The sequence below is a fragment of the Silurus meridionalis genome, chromosome 24 (genome assembly GCF_014805685.1).
Source record: "Silurus meridionalis isolate SWU-2019-XX chromosome 24, ASM1480568v1, whole genome shotgun sequence".
In the NCBI taxonomy this organism is placed as follows: domain Eukaryota; kingdom Metazoa; phylum Chordata; class Actinopteri; order Siluriformes; family Siluridae; genus Silurus; species Silurus meridionalis.
The window spans coordinates 20,863,492-20,885,991 of record NC_060907.1 but is presented as its reverse complement, the minus strand read 5'-3'; the positions used below and the strand labels follow the sequence as shown (position 1 = coordinate 20,885,991).

The 22,500-nt window shown below is 44.4% G+C and overlaps 2 protein-coding genes across 6 annotated transcripts in view; one reads left to right on the top strand and one right to left on the bottom strand.

Annotated features, from left to right (window-relative positions):
- The window catches only part of mad1l1 (mitotic arrest deficient 1 like 1), a 42,741-nt gene extending 31,990 nt beyond the window's left edge, over positions 1–10,751 (top strand). Inside the window, exon 19 of the mRNA XM_046837104.1 lies at positions 10,737–10,751. The gene's annotated coding sequence lies outside the window, so the exon portion shown is untranslated. The remainder of the gene's footprint in view (positions 1–10,736) is intronic.
- Positions 10,752–13,024: 2,273 nt separating this feature from the next.
- Positions 13,025–22,500, bottom strand: part of elfn1b (extracellular leucine-rich repeat and fibronectin type III domain containing 1b) — a 51,266-nt gene continuing 41,790 nt past the window's right edge. The window contains exons 2-3 of one of the 5 annotated variants that reach the window (XR_006924127.1): positions 17,326–20,788; positions 13,025–13,037 (exon numbers count right to left, since the gene is read on the bottom strand). Coding sequence is in view for 4 of the 5 variants with exons in the window: in XM_046837351.1 (XP_046693307.1) it covers positions 18,047–20,485 (2,439 nt within the window). In the remaining variant the exon portion in view is untranslated. Of the gene's footprint in view, positions 13,038–13,643; positions 20,789–22,500 lie in introns of those variants that run through there. The other 4 variants (XM_046837351.1, XM_046837352.1, XM_046837353.1 and 1 more) reach the window with 4 other exon arrangements.

Here is a 22,500-nt window from a genome sequence, read left to right as displayed (position 1 = left end):
TGCAGCAATATTTATTATAAATCAGATACAAGTCCTGATGAGAAGTGAATAAACGAGTGTGTTCTGTCTGAGTGTGTGTGTGTGTGTGTGTGTGTGTGTGTGTGTGTGTGTGTGTGTGTGTGTGTGTGTGTGTTCTGTCTGAGTGTGTGTGTGTGTTCTGTCTGAGTGTGTGTGTGTGTTCTGTGTGTGTGTTCTGTCTGAGTGTGTGTGTGTGTGTTCTGTCTGTGTGTGTGTGTGTTCTGTTTGTGTTCTGTGTGTGTGTGTTCTGTCTCAGTGAGTGTGTTCTGTCTGAGGGTGTTCTGTCTGATGTGTGTGTGTGTGTTCTGTCTGAGTGTGTGTTCTGTCTGAGTAAGTGTGTGTTCTGTCTGGGTGAGAGGTGTTCTGAGTGTGTGTGTGTGTGTTCTGTCTGTCTGTGTGTGTTCTGTCTGTGTGTGTGTTCTGTCTGAGGTGTGTGTGTTCTGTCTGAGTGTGTTCTGTCTGTGTGTTCTGTCTGAGTGAGTGTGCTCTGTCTGTGTGTGTGTGTGTTCTGTCTGAGTGTGTTCTCTGTCTGAGTGAGTGTGCTCTGTCTGTGTGTGTGTGTGTGTTCTGTCTGTGTGTGTGTTCTGTCTAAATAAGTGTGTTCTGTCTGAGTGTGTGTGTTCTGTGAGTGTGCTCTGTCTGTGTGTGTGTGTGTGTGTGTGTTCTGTGTGAGTGTGTGTGTTCTGTCTGACTGTGTGTGTGTGTGTGTGTGTGTTCTGTCTGAGTTAGTGTGTGTTCTGTCTGAGTGAGTGTGTTCTGTCTGAGTGAAAGGGTGTTCTGAGTGTGTGTGTGTGTGTGTGTGTGTGTGTGTGTTCTGTCTGAGTGTGTGTGTTTGTGTGTGTGTGTTCTGTCTGAGTGTGTGTTCTGTCTGTGTGTGTGTGTGTGTGTGTGTGTGTGTGTGTGTGTGTGTGTGTGTGTGTGTTCTGTCTGGGTGAGTGTGTGTGTTCTGTCTATGTGTGTGTGTGTGTGTGTTCTGTCTGAGTGTGTGTGCATGTGTGTGTTCTGTCTGAATGTGTGTGTTCTGTCTGAGGGTGTGTGTTCTGTCTGAGGTGTGTGTTTGTGTGTGTGCGTGTGTTCTGTCTGAGGTGTGTGTTCTGTCTGTGTGTGTGTGTGTGTGTGTGTGTGTGTTCTGTCTGAGTGAGTTTGTGTGTTCTGTCTAAGTTTGTGTGTGTGTGTGTGTGTGTGTGTGTGTGTGTGTGTGTGTGTGTGTGTGTGTTCTGTCTGAATGTGTGTGTGTGTTCTGTCTGAGTGTGTGTGTGTGTGTGTGTGTTCTGTCTGAGGGTGTGTGTGTTCTGTCTGAGGTGTTCTGTCTGAGTGTGTGTGTGTGTGTGTGTGTGTGTGTGTGTTCTGTCTTAGTGAATGTGTGTTCTGTCTGAGTGTGTGTGTGTGTGTGTTTCTGTCTGAGGGTGTGTGTGTTCTGTTTAAATGGTGTTCTGCCTGAGTGTGTGTGTGTGTGTGTGTGTGTGTGTGTTTGTGTTCTGTCTAAGTGTGTGTGTTCTGTCTGAGTGGGTGTTCTGCCTGAGTGTGTGTGTGTGTGTGTGTGTGTGTTCTGTCTAAGTGTGTGTTCTGTGTGTGTGTGTGTTCTGTCTGAGTGTGTGTTCTGTCTGAGTGTGTGTCTGTCTGAGTGAGTGTGTGTTCTGTCTGAGTGTGTGTGTGTTCTGTGTGTGTGTGTGTGTGTGTTCTGTCTGAGTGAGTGTGTGTTCTGTCTGTGTGTGTGCGTGTGTTCTGAGTGTGTGTGTTCTGTCTGTGTGTGTGTGTGTGTGTGTGCTGTCTGAGTGAGTGTGTGTGTGTTCTGTCTGAGGTGTGTGTTCTGTCTGAGGGTGTTCTGTCTGAGTGTGTGTGTGTGTGTGTGTGTGTGTGTGTGTGTGTGTGTTCTGTCTTAGTGAATGTGTGTTCTGTCTGAGTGTGTGTGTGTGTGTGTGTTTTCTGTCTGAGGTGTGTGTTCTGTTTAAATGGGTGTTCTGCCTGAGTGTGTGTGTGTGTGTGTGTGTGTGTGTGTGTGTGTGTGTGTTTGTGTTCTGTCTAAGTGTGTGTGTTCTGTCTGAGTGGGTGTTCTGCCTGAGTGTGTGTGTGTGTGTGTGTGTGTGTGTGTGTGTGTGTGTGTGTGTGTTCTGTCTAAGTGTGTGTTCTGTCTGAGTGTGTGTGTGTGTGTGTGTGTTCTGTCTGAGTGTGTGTTCTGTCTGAGTGAGTGTGTGTTCTGTCTGAGTGAGTTTGTGTTCTGTCTGAGTGTGTGTGTGTTCTGTCTGAGTGAGTGTGTGTTCTGTCTGAGTGAGTTTGTGTTCTGTCTGAGTGTGTGTGTGTTCTGTCTGAGTGAGTGTGTGTTCTGTCTGAGTGAGAGGGTGTTCTGTCTGTGTGTGTGTCCTGTATGAGTGAGTGTGTGTGTTCTGTTTAAGTGTGTGTGTGTGTGTGTTCTGTGTGTGTGTGTGTGTGTTCTGTCTGAGTGAGTGTGTGTTCTGTCTGAGTGTGTGTGTGTGTGTGTTCTGAGTGTGTGTGTTCTGTCTGTGTGTGTGTGTGTTCTGTCTGAGTGTGTGTGTGTGTTCTGTCTGAGTGTGTGTGTGTGTGTGTGTGTGTGTGTGTGTGTGTGTGTGTGTGTGTGTGTGTGTGTGTGTGTGTGTGTGTGTCTGAGTGAGTGTGTTCTGTCTGAGTGAGTGTGTGTTCTGTCTGAGTGATTGTGTTCTGTCTGAGGGTGTTCTGAGTGTGTGTGTGTGTTCTGTCTGAGTGTGTGTGTGTTCTGAGTGTGAGAGGGTGTTCTGAGTGTGTGTGTGTGTGTGTTCTGTCTGTGTGTTTGTGTTCTGTCTGTGTGTTTGTGTTCTGTCTGTGTGTGTGTTCTGTCTGAGTGTGTTCTGTCTGTGTGTGTGTCTGAGTGTGTGTGTTCTGTCTGTGTGTGTGTGTGTTCTGTCTGTGTGTGTGTTCTGTCTGAGTGTGTGTGTGTTCTGTCTGTGTGTGTGTGTGTGTTCTGTCTGAGTGTGTGTTCTGTCTGAGTGTGTGTGTGTGTGTTCTGTCTGAGTGTGTGTGTGTTCTGTCTGAGTGAGTGTGTGTGTGTTCTGCCTGAGTGTGTGTGTGTTCTGTCTGAGTGTGTGTTCTGTGTGTGTGTGTGTGTGTTCTGTCTGTGTGTGTGTGTGTGTGTGTGTGTGTGTGTTCTGTCTGAGTGTGTGTTCTGTCTGTGTGTGTGTGTGTGTGTGTGTTCTGTCTGAGTGTGTGTGTGTTCTGTCTGAATGTGTGTGTTCTGTCTGAGGTGTGTGTTCTGTCAGAGGTGTGTGTGTGTGTGTGTGTTCTGTGTGTGTTCTGTGTGTGTGTGTGTGTGTGTGTGTGTGTGTTCTGTCTGAGTGAGTGTGTGTGTGTGTGTGTGTGTGTGTTCTGTCTGTGTGTGTGTTCTGTCTGAGGTGTGTGTTCTGTCTGAGGTGTGTGTTCTGTCTGAGTGTGTGTTCTGTCTGGGGGTGTGTGTTCTGTCTGAGGGTGTTCTGTCTGAGGTGTGTGTGTGTGTGTGTGTTCTGTCTTAGTGAGTGTGTTCTGTCTGAGTGTGTGTGTGTGTGTGGTGTGTGTTCTGTCTGAGGTGTGTGTGTTCTGTCTGAGTGTGTGTGTGTGTGTGTGTGTGTGTGTTCTGTCTGAGTGTGTGTGTTCTGTCTGACTGTGTGTGTGTTCTGTCTGACTGTGTGTGTGTGTGTGTGTGTGTGTGTGTTCTGTCTGAGTGTGTGTTCTGTCTGAGTGTGTGTTCTGTCTGAGTGTGTGTTCTGTCTGAGTGTGTGTGTGTGTGTGTTCTGAGTGTGTGTGTGTATGTGTGTGTGTGTGTGTGTGTGTGTGTTCTGTCTGAATGTGTGTGTGTTCTGTCTGACTGTGTGTTCTGTCTGTGTGTTCTGTCTGAGTGAGTGTGTTCTGTCTGTGTGTGTGTGTGTGTGTGTGTCTGAGTGTGTGTGTTTGTGTGTGTGTGTGTGTGTGTGTGTGTGTGTGTGTGTGTGTGTGTTCTGTCTGAGTGTGTGTGTTCTGTCTGTGTGTGTGTGTGTGTGTGTCTGAGTGTGTGTGTTCTGTCTGTGTGTGTGTGTGTGTGTGTTCTGTCTGAGTGTGTTCTGTCTGAGGGTGTTCTGTCTGAGGATGTTCTGTCTGAGGTGTGTGTTCTGTGTGAGTGTGTGTGTTCTGTCTGAGTGTGTGTGTTCTGTCTGAGTGTGTGTGTGTTCTGTGTGTGTGTGTCTGTGTGTGTTCTGTCTGAGGTGTGTGTGTGTGTTCTGTCTTAGTGAGTGTGTTCTGTCTGAGTGTGTGTGTGTGTGTGTGTGTTCTGTGTGTGTTCTGTCTGAGGTGTGTGTTCTGTCTGAGGTGTGTGTTCTGTCTGAGTGTGTGTGTGTGTGTGTGTGTGTGTGTTCTGTCTGAGTGTGTGTGTTCTGTCTGAGTGGGTGTTCTGCCTGAGTGTGTGTGTTCTGTCTGAGTGTTTGTGTTCTGTCTGAGTGTGTTCTATCTGAGTGTGTGTGTTCTGTCTGAGTGTTTGTGTTCTGTCTGAGTGTGTGTTTGTGTGTGTGTTCTGTCTACGTGTGTGTTCTGTCTGAGTGTGTGTGTGTGTGTTCTGTCTGAGTGTGTGTTCTGTCTGAGTGTGTTCTGTCTGAGTGTTTGTTCTGTCTGAGTGTGTGTTCTGTCTGAGTGTGTGTGTGTCTGTGTGTGTGTGTGTGTGTGTGTGTGTGTGTGTGTGTGTGTGTTCTGTCTGAGTGTGTGTTCTGTGTGTGTGTGTGTGTGTGTGTGTGTGTGTGTGTGTGTGTGTTCTGTCTGAGTGTGTGTGTCTGTCTGAGTGTTTGTGTTCTGTCTGAGTGTGTTCTATCTGAGTGTGTGTGTTCTGTCTGAGGTGTTCTGCCTGAGTGTGTGTGTTCTGTCTGAGTGTTTGTGTTCTGTCTGAGTGTGTGTTCTGTCTGAGTGTGTGTGTGTTCTGTCTGAGTGTTTGTGTTCTGTCTGAGTGTGTGTTTGTGTGTGTGTGTGTGTCTGTCTGAGTGTGTGTGTTCTGTCTGTGTGTGTGTGTTCTGTCTGAGTGTGTGTGTTCTGTCTGAGTGTGTGTGTTCTGTCTGTGTGTGTGTGTGTGTTCTGTCTGAGTGTGTTCTGTCTGAGTGTGTGTGTGTGTGTGTGTGTGTTCTGTCTGAGTGTGTGTGTTCTGTCTGAGTGAGTGTGTGTGTGTTCTGTCTGAGTGAGTGTGTGTGTTCTGTCTGTGTGTGTGTGTGTGTCTGAGTGTGTTCTGTCTGAGGGTGTTCTGAGTGTGTGTGTGTGTGTGTTCTGTCTGTGTGTTTGTGTTCTGTCTGTGTGTTTGTGTTCTGTCTGTGTGTGTTCTGTCTGAGTGTGTTCTCTGTCTGTGTGTGTGTGTGTTCTGTCTGAGTGTGTGTGTGTTCTGTCTGTGTGTGTGTGTTCTGTCTGTGTGTGTGTGTGTTCTGTCTGAGTGTGTGTGTGTTCTGTCTGTGTGTGTGTGTGTGTTCTGTCTGAGTGTGTTCTGTCTGAGTGTGTGTGTGTGTGTGTGTTCTGTCTGAGTGTGTGTGTGTTCTGTCTGAGTGTGTGTGTCTGAGTGTGTTCTGCCTGAGTGTGTGTTCTGTCTGAGTGAGTGTGTGTTCTGAGTGTGTGTGTGTGTGTTCTGTCTGAGTGTGTGTGTTTGTGTGTGTGTTCTGTCTGAGTGTGTGTTCTGTCTGTGTGTGTGTGTGTGTGTGTGTGTGTGTGTGTGTGTGTGTTCTGTGTGTGTGTTCTGTCTGAGGTGTGTGTGTGTGTGTGTGTTCTGTCTGAGTGTGTGTGTTCTGTCTGAATGTGTGTGTGTTCTGTCTGAGTGTGTGTGTTCTGTCTGAGGTGTGTGTGTGTGTGTGTGCATGTGTTCTGTCTGAGTGTGTGTGTTCTGTGTGTGTGTGTCTGTGTGTGTGTGTGTGTGTGTGTGTTCTGTCTGAGTGAGTGTGTGTGTGTGTGTGTGTGTGTGTTCTGTCTGAATGTGTGTGTTCTGTCTGAGGTGTGTGTTCTGTCTGAGGTGTGTGTTCTGTCTGAGGTGTGTGTGTTCTGTCTGAGTGTGTGTGTTTGTGTTCTGTCTGGGGGTGTGTGTTCTGTCTGAGGGTGTTCTGTCTGAGGTGTGTGTGTGTGTGTGTGTTCTGTCTTAGTGAGTGTGTTCTGTCTGAGTGTGTGTGTGTGTGTGTGTGTTCTGTCTGAGGTGTGTGTGTTCTGTCTGAGGTGTGTGTTCTGTCTGAGTGTGTGTGTGTGTGTGTGTGTGTTCTGTCTGAGGTGTGTGTTCTGTCTGAGTGGGTGTTCTGCCTGAGTGTGTGTTCTGTCTGAGTGTTTGTGTTCTGTCTGAGTGTGTTCTATCTGAGTGTGTGTGTGTGTGTTCTGTCTGAGTGTTTGTGTTCTGTCTGAGTGTGTGTGTGTGTTCTGTCTAAGTGTGTGTTCTGTCTGAGTGTGTGTGTGTGTGTTCTGTCTGAGTGTGTGTTCTGTCTGAGTGTGTTCTGTCTGAGTGTTTGTTCTGTCTGAGTGTGTGTTCTGTCTGAGTGTGTTCTATCTGAGTGTGTGTGTGTGTGTGTGTGTGTGTGTTCTGTCTGAGTGGGTGTTCTGCCTGAGTGTGTGTGTGTGTGTGTGTGTGTGTGTGTGTGTGTTCTGTCTGAGTGTGTGTGTTCTGTCTGAGTGTTTGTGTTCTGTCTGAGTGTGTTCTATCTGAGTGTGTGTGTTCTGTCTGAGTGGGTGTTCTGCCTGAGTGTGTGTGTGTGTGTGTGTGTGTGTGTGTGTGTGTGTTCTGTCTAAGTGTGTGTGTTCTGTCTAAGTGTGTGTGTTCTGTCTGAGTGTGTGTGTTCTGTCTGTGTGTGTGTGTGTGTGTGTGTGTGTGTGTTCTATCTGAGTGTGTGTGTGTGTGTGTGTGTGTGTGTGTGTGTGTTCTGTCTAAGTGTGTGTTCTGTCTGAGTGTGTGTGTTCTGTCTAAGTCTGTGTGTTCTGTCTGAGTGTGTGTGTTCTGTCTGAGTGTGTGTGTGTTCTGTCTAAGTGTGTTTTCTGAGTTCTCGTCTCTGTTTCTAGATTAATCATAGCAGTGGAATCTGAGGGAGAGTGAATCTGTTCCTGTTTCACTGAAAAGGTAAAAGTGATTTATACGTGTATTTTACAGCACGTTACGAAGCTGCGGTCCCCATTGGAGCACAGAGTGTTAAGGGCCTTGCTCAAGGGCCCCAAGAGTGGCAACTTGTAGATACCAGGGGCTTGAACCCTTGACCTTCTGATTAATAACCGCGAGTCTCATCAGCTCAGGCTCGTCTGCAGCAACCTGGAGAATTAAAACCTCACTCCACATCCACACTTTCATTTACAGTCGTTTCCCAAAAGTTTCTCATCTACACTGAAACCTTCACATTTCTGTGCTGCACATGAACAAAACGGCAGACGACTTTTCACCGCACCTCTGTTTTCACACTCAAGCCTCTGTTTTCACACTCAAGCCTCTGTTTTCACACACAAGCCTCTGTTTTCACACTCAAGCCTCTGTTTTCACACTCAAGCCTCTGTTTTCACACACAAACCTCTGTTTTCACACTCAAGCCTCTGTTTTCACACCAAGCCTCTGTTTTCACACACACAAGCCTCTGTTTTCACACTCAAGCCTCTGTTTTCACACACAAGCCTCTGTTTTCACACTCAAGCCTCTGTTTTCACACTCAAGCCTCTGTTTTCACACTCAAGCCTCTGTTTTCACACACAAGCCTCTGTTTTCACACCAAGCCTCTGTTTTCACACACAAGCCTCTGTTTTCACACCTCAAGCCTCTGTTTTCACACTCAAGCCTCTGTTTTCACACCTCAAGCCTCTGTTTTCACCTCAAGCCTCTGTTTTCACACTCAAGCCTCTGTTTTCACACTCAAGCCTGTTTTCACACTCAAGCCTCTGTTTTCACACTCAAGCCTCTGTTTTCACACTCAAGCCTCTGTTTTCACACTCAAGCCTCTGTTTTCACACACAAGCCTCTGTTTTCACCTCAAGCCTCTGTTTTCACACTCAAGCCTCTGTTTTCACACCTCAAGCCTCTGTTTTCACACTCAAGCCTCTGTTTTCACACACAAGCCTCTGTTTTCACACTCAAGCCTCTGTTTTCACACTCAAGCCTCTGTTTTCACACACAAGCCTGTTTTCACACTCAAGCCCCTGTTTTCACACTCAAGTATCTGTTTTCACACTCAAGTATCTGTTTTCACACTCAAGTATCTGTTTTCACACTCAAGCCTCTGTTTTCACACTCAAGCCTCTGTTTTCACACTCAAGCCCCTGTTTTCACACTCAAGCCCCTGTTTTCACACTCAGTCCCCAACGTTTTCAAATGTATCCACGTTGGAGAGCGTTTTTAAAAAGCTACGCTTTTGTTTACAGAAGACCGTTTAAGTGTGGATGGAAGTCCGAAATGTTTGTTTTCAGGACCTGGAATTCTTCTCCTCACTCCACATCTGAGACAAAACAGCATAAATACCACTTTAGCAGTTTCTTTCTGTGTGTGTGTGTGTGTGTGTGTGTGTGTGTGTGTGTGTCCTTTGAGAAACTCCTAATTAAAAACACAAGAGTTTTAGTTCTCTTGCTGGTCTGAGGATGAAATTGCATCAGCTCGTGGTTTTCTTCGAGTCCCTGCTCCTGCTGCAGCTCACAGCCAAGTTCCTCCTTCAGACCAATCAAGAAGTACATCATGAAGATGAGCTTCAGGATGAGAATGGGAATTCAGTGTCTCTAAAATGTTAGAAGATCAAACGTGCAGATGTTCTCATGTTCTTCAGAGCAGGGTGTAGTACACAAAAACACACTTCTCCATCTTATGGTAATAATATCACTATGTGTGTGTGTGTGTGAGTGTGAGGGAAAGAGAGTCCTGATTTGGGCTGAAGGATGGATTTTGCTAATGAAAAACAGTAAAAGAATGAAAAGCTGGGGCGTCCCAGTGAGACAGGCGGTCCGTCTGGAGATAACCGGCACAATGAGAACGTTCTCCCACCAAGAGCAAACTAACCATTATGAGGGATAAACACTGCCGGGAACAACGAGGAAAAGAGGTCAGAGTCAGAGACGGTGGAGTGAAACGTGTTACCCGAGTGAAGCGTACGTGGGAGAGATGGATGAGGGTGAGGGTGAAGATGAGGATGAGGATGAGGATGAAGGCTTCAGTGACTGCGGGGATGAAGATGGAGCTGCAGCTGAGTTAATGTGTGTGAGTGCAGTCGACTTCCTGTCAAAGCCTGAACTGCACTGTAGTAGTGTGACTGCACTGAAGATAAGACTGCAGATATCACTCCATTGTGTGTGTGTGTGTGTGTGTGTGTGTGTGTGTGTGTGTGTGTGTGTGTGTGTTATCTGTTCCATGGCTATTGTGGCATTTTAAACTAGTGTGTATGTGTGTGTGTGAGTGTGTGAGAGACAGAGCTGTTCCCTGGTGTATCGATGTGGAGGACGACGATGAGAACGATTGTGACAGAGGTCACCGTTACTCCTGTCACTCAAACTCTAGGAGAGGTGTGTGTGTGTGTGTGTGTGTGTGTGTGTGTGTGTGTGTGTGTGTGTGTGTGTGTGTGTGTGTGCACCGAACTATAGATCGTCTTCTCAAACTCTCTCCACACATCCTGATGTCTAGTTTTGGTGAACTCCTGAGCAGTGAAGGAGTTTAGGTTTTAGAACTTTCAACAGATCTTATAATAGTTATTTGTTGATGGACAGATGAGATACTCGTGAGTCAGAGTTGTTGGTTGTGTTGAGTCGAGGTGAGTTGCGGTGATTTGCGGTGAGGTGTGGGGAGTTGCGGTGAGTTGTGGGGAGTTGTGGGGAGTTGCGGTGAGTTGCGGTGAGTTGTGGGGAGTTGTGGGGAGTTGCGGTGATTTGTGGGGAGTTGCGGGGAGTTGCGGTGAGTTGCGGTGATTTGTGGGGAGTTGTGGGGAGTTGTGGGGAGTTGCGGTGATTTGTGGGGAGTTGTGGGGAGTTGAGGTGATTTGTGGGGAGTTGCGGTGAGTTGTGTTAAAATAGAAAAACAAAGCATCAGCAGCAGAGTTTTGTGACCTGGTTTAAGAAGTGCTTCTATACGACCCCTCTGAGGAATTTCTCAAAACGTCTTTCAACCAGATAACAGCCTCCCTCATCACTTCATCTCTCATAAACTCTCTCCCACTCTGTCTGCACATCCCTTCAAGCTAAACACATGGAGGTGTATCACCACTCACTACACTGCACTGTGTGTGTGTGTGTGTGTGTGTGTGTGTGTGTGTGTGTGTGTGTGTGTGTGAGATCGCATTAGTTCCCATAACCCACCATATCATGATTGCTCAGAAGCTTCCAGAAGGAGTTTGCTAGCCAAGTTAGAAGTGGCCTAAATGGATTACGGAAACCCAGAAGGCGTTTCTGGTCATTCTCCACTCGTCTTTCTCATCACATCTTTGCTTCTGATCTGTTTTTTCTCCCTTTCTTCATTTCCCTGCTGCAGGCGTGATGATTCTCTGTATCGAATTTCGCTCAGCTGCAGATTCCACAACAGAAATGTGCAATTTTCTACACTAGCATTAGCCGAGCGAGGCTGTGTGTAGCGACGACGATAATGTGCACAATTAGATTGAGGTGTGTGTGTGTGTGTGTGTGTGAGTGTGTGTGTGAGTGAGTGAGTGAGTGCAGTGTTATTGTTTTTCCACACACACTCCAACTCCTTACTATATAAACAGAAGACATATCTTCAGCCACAAATGATTTTTAACTGCATCATTTAGAGACACATTTATTGATAGACATTAACACACACACACACACACACACACACACACATTCTGGGTACTGATTGGTCAGAATGTGGTGAGTAGATCTCTATAAAAGCAGCTCTGACAGCAGTGCAGGCTGATAATGTTTCCGTATAGCAAAGTTTTTTACATTATTATAAACATTATTAACATCTTGCTGAGTCAGACATTTATCCCCAAGTGTTTCAATGCCACCACAATCATTTCAGCCGCACTCATCCAGATCACACCCACCACACCTCCACTTCAGACTCATACCTTCAGGTAGAAGGTACCACGGCCTCCTGGCTCCACAAGGCTTTCAAACAGCTTCATCCATCAGGTTGTCAGGATGCTGAACTCTGTCCATTACCTCCTCCCCCATCCCACCTACTGTCCATTACCCCATCCCACCTGCTGTCCATTACCTCCTCCCCATCCCACCTACTGTCCATTACCTACTCCCCCATCCCACCTACTGTCCATTACCTCCTCCTCCCCACCACTGTCCATTACCTCCTCCCCATCCCACCTACTGTCCATTACCTCCTCCCTCCCCACCTACTGTCCATTACCTCCTCCCCATCCCACCTACTGTCCATTACCCCATCCCACCTGCTGTCCATTACCTCCTCCCCATCCCACCTACTGTCCATTACCTCCTCCCTCCCCACCTACTGTCCATTACCTCCTCCCCACCTACTGTCCATTACCTCCTCCCCATCCCACCTACTGTCCCTTACCTTCTCCCCATCCCACCTACTGTCCATTACCTCCTCCTCTCCCACCTACTGTTCATTACCTCCTCCTCTCCACCTACTGTCCCTTACCTCCTCCCTCCCCACCTACTGTCCATTACCTCCTCCCCATCCCACCTACTGTCCTTACCTCCTCCCTCCCCACGTACTGTTCATTACCTCCCTCTCCCACCTACTGTCCATTACCTCCTCCCCATCCCACCTACTGTTCATTACCTCCTCCCCACCTACTGTCCATTACCTCCCCATCCCACCAACTGTCCATTACCTCCTCCTCTCCCACCTACTGTCCATTACCTCCTCCCCATCCCACCTACTGTCCATTACCTCCTCCCTCCCCACCTACTGTCCATTACCTCCTCCCCATCCCACCTACTGTCCATTACCTCTTTCCTCCTCCACCTACTGTCCATTACCTCCTCCCCATCCCACCTACTGTCCATTACCTCTTCCCTCCTCCACCTACTGTCCATTACCTCCTCCCCATCCCACTTACTGTCCATTACCCCATCCCACTTACTGTCCATTACCTCCTCCCCCATCCCACCTATTGTCCTACTTTTACACATTAGAGTACAGAGTGTTTGAATCAGAGTTGTCTGGTTGTCTGTCAGGTGTTTAACCAGCTCTCAAATTCTCCTTCCACACTGAAGTAATGTTGTCCTGGAGATGCCTGCAGGTATTATCACATCCCTGAATACGATTTGATCTTATATACTGATGAAAAAGCAGATTCTGTTCTCCTGGTTTCTGGCAAAATAAGATAAGGAGAGGAGATGAGGAGAAGAGATGATCTGCTGGAGTAAAGCAGGTTGTTGTGTGTATGAGAGAAGCTTTTTCAGATTTCCAGAAATCTGAGAAGGTGTTAGTGGGCTACTGCAAGAGATAAAGCTCTGTAGATGTTCTCAGCTCCAAGAACATGTGATAGTAAAGCTCCTGATTATTTCATCACGCTGACTTCACCACTCGCTCTCTCACTGATCACCTGCTTCACACTCACTTCTCATCTGTCTAAGATTCTCACTCCTGCTCTCGGAACATTTATCCATTTATAGTTACATTTACTGCTGTAACAAACTTCTCACTTATGTTATAGCAGCAATAAATAATCATTCAATCACCTGTTCGTGTGTGTGTGTGTGTGTGTGTGTGTGTGTGTTTGTGCGAGTGATTGTGTGTGTGTGTGTGTGTGTGTGTGTGTTTTAGAGAAAAGATCATGAGGCGATCAACCTCTATCAAATAAATGGCTCCGTAATTAGCCTGACTGTCAGTCTAACTGTTGGGCCAGCACTTTGTGTGTGTGTGTGTGTGTGTGTGTGTGTGTGTGTGTGTGTGTGTGTGTGTGTGTTGCTGTTCTGTTGCAGTGAGTTTTTGTTATAAATCAGTTAAGAGGAATTAATGCATTAATGAGAAATTATTTAACTTATTATAGCTTCATGTGTTTGTAGTGTATAAATGTCACTGCTGGAAGGGATACACACACATGTTCACGCACACACATGCACAGATACACATACACACACATACATGCACACATGCACACATATATACACACACACACCTACACGCACACACATACACATACACGCAGACACACACACAAATACATGCACACACGCAGACACACACACAAACACACACACACACACATAAATACACGCACACATGCAGACACACACACACACATAAATACATGCACACACACACACACACACACACACACACACACACACATCATGATCGATACCAGACTTCACTTCCTGTAAAAATCAATCTGGAGTTTCTCTGTTTGAAGATGAAAGCAGTAGTGTTTATATTTTAATCTGCTGGAAATAGAACTGATTATTCAGGAAAACGCACCAAGCTGCCCCTCCCGGGCCCCTGAGCATGGCCCTTAACTCTGTAGCTCAGTTGTATTATGAGATAAATGTAAGTTTCTTTGGATAAGTTCCATAAATATAAATATAAATGTTAACTAAAAATTAAATAGTGGTTTTGTGTGTTTTTGCTCGCATTAGAATTTCTAACAAAACTGTGCAAAAAAAAAAAAAACCCTGAGTGACTCAACAAACCATCATTCCTGGTCATGAATCTCCTGACTCTGACTCTGACTCTAAAATGCAAGATATTTCAATTCACATAATGAACAAAAAATAAAACTCCACCATTTTTATTAACTAATAAATAAACTGTTTTTTTTATTGTGCTCATTGAAATTTCCATCAGACCATAAAGCCCTTTTGGATCCACCAGAACCATTTGATAAATGAATCATTAGAACACAGTCCAGGCTTTTCACACGCCACATCCAGGTGTGAGGTTCTCATCGTCCTGGAGAATGTCCACGAGAACTCGTGGTGCTACAGCTCGCAGTTAGAAAGCGTGAAGGTTACGTACAAATGAAGAGATGAACAGAGAGAAGTTTGTTTTCCTCTCAGATAAAAAGTTTGTCCGAGGTGAAGATTTACATCGATCAGCTACATCAATAGAAAAGAAAAAAAAAAAAAACAATCATTCATAGTTTTTAAGGCTGTATGGAAAAATCTCACAATGTTCTCCACAAACTTCACCGAGACGTCCCTCCAGGCTGAAATCTTTCCCCCTTTTCTTTTAGAAAGAAATGAACATTAGCACATTTCAAATGATCCACTTTTATCTTGAAAGTGTAGAAATGTTAGGATTGAGGCCCAGAGGTCGAGGCCTGCACAATGTAGACTACAGATAAAAAAGCGTCACAGTTATAAGGCCTGCCCTCCTCGTTGCCATGGTGACGTGATAACGTCCTCACACAGATTTCGGATGGGAAGTGAACCTGATTAATCTGCGATCCTCTGAACCAGTGCCGAAACCAGAACATTCTGTTAGTTGCAGGACGATATATAGAGAGATTCAACAGTGACATTCGTTAAAGTCGTCACCTGAAGGTTCTCACACACACACACACACACACACACACACACACAGGAGTGTTTTGTAGGAAAGCGAGAAAACTTCCCAACATGCTGATGTGACTTAAACATCCATCTTTATTAGGATGACAATTTTATATATATATTATGAGTGTGTGTGTGTGTGTGTGTGTGTGTGTGTGTGTGTGTGTGTGAATGCTAAAGATGGAGTTTAGCATTAAGGTCAGACCTCATCACATGACCTCAATCATTTCCATTAACATTATTATGTGTATATACACCTCTAACTAGGATCCTTTCTGTAGCACATTACTGAGCTCCTACCCTGGACCCCAGAAATCACAGTAGAGATGGATGAGGAGATCTGGAAAACCATTAAGCACTTTTCATGTATTTCTCAATTAAAACTGAATCCCAAAGTTAAAAGAATAAAATTGCACCGAAAGTTCTACATTTATAACCCTTCAACACACACACACACACACACACACACACACACACACTAATGAATCATCTAATTTAACAGAAGGTCAAACTTTTAATAATACTTTGAATAACTTTTAGCTTTTTCTATCTAATAGGAATGAAATACAGATGTTTCCTTTGTCTGTGAATTCAGGAGTTAAAGCCCTCAGGCGAGACACTACAGGAGACCGAGGCGACGTTATTATTAATATTATTATTATTAAAACACGATTTATATTTCAGATCTTCACTGCATTTCTTTATTGAACATTTCTTTATGCTAATGAGGCTTCGTTAAATCGTGAACCTTTAACCCTGAGCCTCGGTTTAAATTTGCATATTGAATAAAAATCGCACGTCTCGTATTAGGATGCGATTCACACAGGAAGACCTCGGAGTGCCATAGGCATGATGTCACTGAGAAGTGGGCGGGGCTTAAAGTCTGTTAAACATAAAGCAGAGGAACAGAAACATCTCAGATGTGGCAGAGATCTGGAGGTTTTTTCTGCATGTGATGTCTCGCCATAATCAACCAAATCACTCTGATATTACTGACTGGTTTTTACTGCATATTTACTGAAATTCTCTGTTTAGTTACTGAATCCTTTATATTTAATACTTAAAGCCTGCAGTCTGTGTTATACTTTAATAATAATAATAATAATAAATGTTTACTGAGCTTTATTCTGCAGCATTGTGCATAAACACACTCATCCCTGAGCCTGAGCTTAAGTTTGACCCCGAGTCCAACCCCAAGTCTGATCCTAAGTCTAACCTCAAGCATGATCCCAAGCCTGATCCCAGGCCTGATCCTAAATCTGACACCAAGCTTAATCCAAGGTCTGAACCTAAGCCTACCCCGAGTCTGACCCCAATACCAACCCCAAGTCTGACCTTGACTTTAAGTCTAATCCCAAGTCTAAACCCTGAGCAGACTCCAGGCCTGTAAATTGCCATGGTAACCCCGTGGCCATGTTGTAGTGAGCCCACTGCAGAAGTTACACCACCATGTTTCTGGAGGAGTTAAAATGGTCTATCAGCGTTACTGTCTGTGAAGAAAGATTACTCAGTTAGAGACTCACTGAGCTCAGCACTTTACAGCTGCTGCTGAAGGAGAAAAAACATTCTGTTTATCTTTACAGAGCTGACCCTCACAGAAACCTCACACAAACTTCACGTGTGCTGCATGTTCCTCATGTTCCCCACAGGAATTTATACAAACTATTTTATTGTGATGATTTCTTTTTAAAAGGAATTTTTTTCAGATTATCATTAATTTATTTATATTCCAACATAAATGTGGAATTGTATAATCACATGGGATTTTCCTGGTTGGTGTTTATGTTTGACTCATGGGATGTCGTGTTCTGGAGCTTACGTGTAAAATCCACGTGACGTACACTTCTAAACGTGCGCAAGTGAAGCGGATGTGAATTTTCTGTAATCGGATTTGAAAGGAAAATGTTCTGCAGGTCGTAACCATTTTATCTCACTGGCACTGAAATGGAACGACGGCGTCTTCGATACGCAGAACTTTCAGAGGACCGTGTTACAGGACACGTCAATAGTTAAAAACGCGGTGCTGAGAAAGAGTTATAAAAGGCTAGGATAGTCTACATACATTCTTCTATACGTATTGTGTGTGTGTGTGTGTGTGTGTGTGTGTGTGTGTGTGTGTGTGTGTGTTGTGCAGTTGAACAGTGCAATCCTTAAGGATTTGAGACATTCATTTCAGATTTGTACAGAAACGTTAGAAAAGAGATGAACACAAGCTGTTTTGGGTGTAAAGTTGTAGTCGTTGTGTTGTAAAAGCCGAGGCGTGTGTGCTTCTGTTGGCAAATGTTGAACTTTGTTCCCTCTGAAAGATGGAGAACTCTGTAGCTGTCCCTTTTTGAACTGTTGGGAAAAAAGTAGCACAGGTTTGTTTTTTTGTATTTTTTGATATAAGATCTGGTCGGTGAAACAGTATACGGCAGACGTTTCAATGAAGTCTTTAGTTTTTTTTCCGAGAGCACACAACAGTCAGTCTTACTGTCACAGGACACGGCCATGCGATAACCAAAGATTAATTATAGTAATCAATAAGAAGAATTCGTCGTCATCATCATCATCATCATAATAATAATAATAATAATTATAATAATAATAATAATAGGAATGAAGAGCTGAAAGTGACCATGGTGATTGTGATAATAATAATAGTAATAAGAATTAGACAATATATAATACCCTATCATTACTGTTATAATTACTGATATATATATATATATATATAAAAGTTTTTGTTTGAGGTTAATACTGTTTTTTTTGTTAAAAGTCATAGATTACTTCTTTATTTCTCCCCGTAACGTCTAACATGACATGATTTATTCTCAAATAGCAAAAATATCTAGTGATTTCATTATATCTAAGCTACTTCAAAAAATGAGTGAGTTCCTATTTAAAGCTGCAGTAGGAAACTTGTTTTGTACACACACACACACACACACACACACACACACACACACACACACACACTAAAATGGGTGTTTTTGCACTGCTGTAACTTAATCATTGCTAATCCTCCATGTCTCCAGATGGTTTTGGGTGTAAAATACGATACTCTGCTAAAGGCAGTACTGCTAGCTGGAACACACCACAAGAAGGTAACGTTAGCTAGAAATTAGCTGGACAGGATGAATATTGGTTTGGCAATTTTTCTTTGTTACTCAGATTTAAAGTTCGCCAGCTAGCGGTGTTAGTTGGCTAGTTCACTAACGCTGTTTTCTTCTTTCAAATCTAGCTGTTCAAGTTGCAATGCTACCGTGGTGTCTTCTTAGCTAATTATCCAGTTAGCCTTTTCTTCTTGGGCAATTAGCCAGTTAGTGTCTGTAAGATTGACCTTTACTGCACAATAACCTTCTGTAATAATGCTAGGCTAGGATAATAGCAGCTAAATTATAGTCATTATATGGAGATTAAATCTCCAGAGGACATTTGGTTTAGAATTAAATCTTGTCTAAACGAGCTCTGATTTGATGCTCACTGTGGGTTTCTGACTGAGTTGCTCAGTGACCAGAAATGGCTAAATCCAAATCCTTAAATCACAAAAAGTTACTTACTGCAGCTTTAATGAAGACTGGTTTTATTTGGTCCAGAGAGTGAAGTGTGGTTTATTTGGCCACTCTTTAAATAACCTCTAAAATAAAATAAGTAATCATAATTTCTGCTGGGCCGACACACCCTTCCAGTAGTCGAGGATGTCATGGAGGTCCTCATCTTTAGCAAACTGTACTTTTCTCCGTAACGCATGCCCGGCTGCCATGTACTCCTCTTCATCCCTGTGGCGTTTGCGGTGGAGTTTGAAGCGTTCCCAGAGACTGAGCGATGGCCTGCAGGTGTACTCTGGGCTCGAGTAGCCACTGAGGTTGTGGTACTGTGGTGAAAGCTGTGAATAGGACAGCTCATGTGCCCGGGAACGTGTTAGCGGCTCCAAGATAGATGACGTCCTGCTTGCGGAAACCTCCAGCTGCTCCTCCATGTGGTGCGGACCCGGGTACGAGTGCCGATGCTCTGTGTAGTGTCGCATTCTCTCTGCCTCTGACTTGAGTATCGCAGACGTCGGGGTGACTGTCAGAATCCCGGATTCATCCAGAGAACTTTTCTCAATGTACTTGGACTCTGAACGATAGGCTCCATCGGACCGGAACGATCGAGGACTGCGCAGAGAACCACTTGAGGATGTGCTAGCACGCTTCAGGGGTGCTTCCATACTATGATGCCTCTGGAGCGGGTGGTGGTATCCTTCTTTATACACTGGAGATAGAAGACCAGATTTGCTTTGTGGGTGCTCAGAAAGAAGAACCAGCTGAGGTTCAGCGGTTGAGACAGCTCCAGATTTTACCGCTTGAAAGGACGCTGATTCAGATTTAAGTGCATCAATGCAATTGTTGATAATCTGGTTCACTTTGTCCACTTCCTTGGCTATTGTGGAAATTTCTGCCACAGATCCTTGGCTGTTCTCAGACGGCAGAATTCTGCATTCCATGCGATCGGGCTGGTCGGACCTTACTTCTATATAATTCCCTTTTGTTGTTTTGGGGGTTCCAGACAGTTCCTGTACCTTATACGGGTCTTTCTCACTGGCGGCTGGAAGGTACGGCATCCTCTGAATGGGCTCGACGGTGGACATCATTTGTTTCTGTGAGAGCTGAGAGATAGTCCCACCTTCCAGCTCAGCCCCATATTTCATCTCTATCAAATTCCTTTTCATCTTCTCAAGCTTCTTGCTTTTTGATTCATCTTCTTTCTTACGTTTTCTTAGACAGTGATAGACCATGCCCAGTACAATAACCATTCCAAAAAAGCAGCCCAGTATGGTCATGATATAGTGAGTAGCTGTTGAGTCATTTGGAACATGCTCTCTCATTGTTCTTGTAACAGTGGAGATGGTTAAGCATGTGTGGTTATATCTCAGAGAATTGCGTATGGAGGCCACGCAGTAGGTATAGTTGGTATGGGATTTAAGGTTGAGCAACTCGATTTCTTCCCTTTGGCTTTTCAAGTTCTGGATATCTGTAAAGAAGCTATTGTTGTAAAGGACAAGGATGTACATCTTCCGAAAAGGGTTTGGTATTTGTATCGTGATAACTGCACTTGTGTGGGTCACCTCTTTTAGCTTCATGATTGGCCGAGCATCTGGGTCAAAATACGTTGGGCTGATGCTGATTGATTCATCTGGAGGTGTCCCTGATGGACAGTCTTCCAGTCCACAAGGGCTCAGATCTGGCAGGATGGTGGGGGTGCCTCCGTCTGAAGAGCCAAGCAGATATGGGGTTACATTGTCATCATCTGTGCACACCGTAGAGAGAGCGTGAAAAGCATTGCGATACGTCGGCATTCTCGGATTTTGGCTGAAGAGGCTATAGCCAGAAAAACCGGCTGGTGTATCACATACCATCCTCTCGCTTGTCCTGTTCGGGAAAGCTACTAACCAGCGTAGGAATCCAAGTAGCTCGCAGGAGCATGAGAATGGGTTTGAGTAGAGCTCACATGTTGTTAGCTTCGATAGACCACGAAATGTATTTCCATCCAACTGCTGAAGCCTGTTCATGGAAAGATCAATATTCTCAATAGCAGGACACTCCCAGAAAGCATTAGGTGAGACACTCTCGATCAGGTTGGCTTGAAGGTAGAGGTACTGCAGACGCCCCAAACCTCGCAGCATACCCTCAGTTAAGTTCCTCAGCTTGTTAAAGCCGATTTGGAGTACTTGTAAATTGAACTGAGCAGAAAAAGCCCCGTCTTCTATGTAGGAGATGTCATTCTTGGTCAAGTTCAGGTAGGTGAGATTGCTGAATCGGCTCAGAGCAGAAAAATGAATGCTCCGGATCTTGTTTTCATTGAGCCGTAGGTCAACAATCGTGCTGTTGATATGTAGTGGAATTGCTTCATATGACGGTTGGTTCTGGCTGCAGATTGCCAGCCACACAAAACCCTTCTCCCCTTCGATCAGCCAACAATCTGCTCGGGCCACTGGCATCTGGGAAAACGAGAAAAACAAAAATGCCATAGTCCACCAGAGTAAGGCACTGGTCACTATACCCCTAACATCTCCACTTGACTGAGCTGCATTGGTCACGTGTGTTTCCCTCATGGCTCATACACGTGGGAGCACAGGTTCACCCTTGGAGAGAAAAATACAAAAGACAGTTATTTACTTTTCCAGTCCTGTCCCATCTGCAACGTCCACTTTAATGCTTGTTAGAAATCAAGCTATCTGAACTGTTCCTTCTAAAGAATAGTCGAATCAGATGTGGTGGAACCTAGACATTCACTCCTGGAAAGGGCATCCAGATGTGATCTCAGATGAATGGCTCAGATTGAAGGACTGCAGTGCTCCGTAATTTGCTGGGGAACATCTGCTGGAATGTACGCCCCATTTTCATCATCATGGACCCTGAAAAAATAATAATAAATATTAAACACGACATAATATACGTAGATGAGCAGTGGATCTGAAATGTTTTTATTTGACATCATGCTGGACAGTGCTATTGGACAGTATAATAGATTGAACCTTGAGGAATAAATTAGAACTTCTGAACACCATCACTTCACCTGCTTCTACTGTACAATGCAGTTTACTACTTTAGATAAAAATGTTGTCTACACATGCATCAAGATTTTTTACAGGTATATTTTTAGACAAATGTTGTTTAGCTGACTTTACAGTTTAACCTACACAGTCATTATATATTCCTCCCTGCTCTCAGCCAAAAATAGACGTGATGAAACATTCCCGCATCACACAGAGGCCAATTACTGACTTAGAGCACACAGAAAAACGCTTAGTTCTAAAAATAATATGCACAGAGTTTCAGTTTTGTGCTCATATTTTACCTCCATATTACCATTAACCACACAAAAAGGCAAACTCTGAGTTAATCTGTGACCTGAAGAAGCAGCAGGAGATAGAGGAGTGCAGGACCAGTACGGCTAGGATTGATGTAACTGATGTAATTGTTGCTATCTGTTTTTATTTATTTATTCTTTGAATTTTTGTTCTATTCTCGGCAGTTTGCTTCAGTATTCCGACTTGCCGAGCAACAAAATAAACCCACATTCATGCCAAATTCACTCAAACACACGGTTGATTTATGGAGCTCCCACTTCATACACTCCACAGACTACAGAGTACTGTGAACAGGACAACTTCAGTCTGCTGAGGTCTCCAAATATCATCATTTATCATCTGTTAATGTTCACGCCACATATTCGTCATCAACGTTTATCAAAATAGTGTCCAACAAACTTTCCTGGAATGTAACAAACCCAGGAAATGGGTTCCCTTTCAGGAACCCGAGCTGCATCAAAACGCTTCTGTGTTGTCCACGCTCTTAATCCTGTGTGTAATCTATCTGATGGAAAGCGTGACGTCACCGGCAGGGTGAGGTCACGACCAGAAAGCTATAAAAAGTATATGGAGTAAAGCCGGCGCTAGCTTCTGTTTGTTCATGAAACGCTGTGTTGTGTATTGTTTGTCCAATTGTATGTCAAAAAAAGAGGGGAAAATATAAAGGTGAGCAAAAAGACTAAGCACACCTCTCAGCGGTGTGTTCCTCCTGAGACACACAGGGACAGGGGGTTCTAACTCGATGTCCATGATGAAATCGCAGACATAGTAAAGCATGTGCTCAGAATAGAACCAGCTGCACAGCTCCCAGCGTATACAGGACGATGCACACTGACTTTTGAGGGTCAGTGCTCCCTGTGACTGTGCATGCAGCATTGTGCAGCTATCTGTTGGCGTGTTACAAACCTAGTCTCGAAGCTTTTTGATACCACCTCGTTTTGTTGTTTAAGTTTGTAAAGCTGTAGATCATGCACTTTTTCTGTTCTAATATTAATACAATTACAGGAATATCTCAGGACTTAGTGGTGATTTGTTCTGGAACTTGTGACTCCACACCAGGACCCATGATTCAGACTTAAAATACACATGTACACATATAAACTCATTCCACATTGTGCCATTCATGTCAATATTCTCTTTTTTCAGGCCCAAGCCCATATTCTTGTATGTTTTTTGAATGGAAAGAAATTTTACACCAAAATGTTTAAAATAGCAAAAAAATAACACATGAAATGATGAAATTCTTTAATATGGAT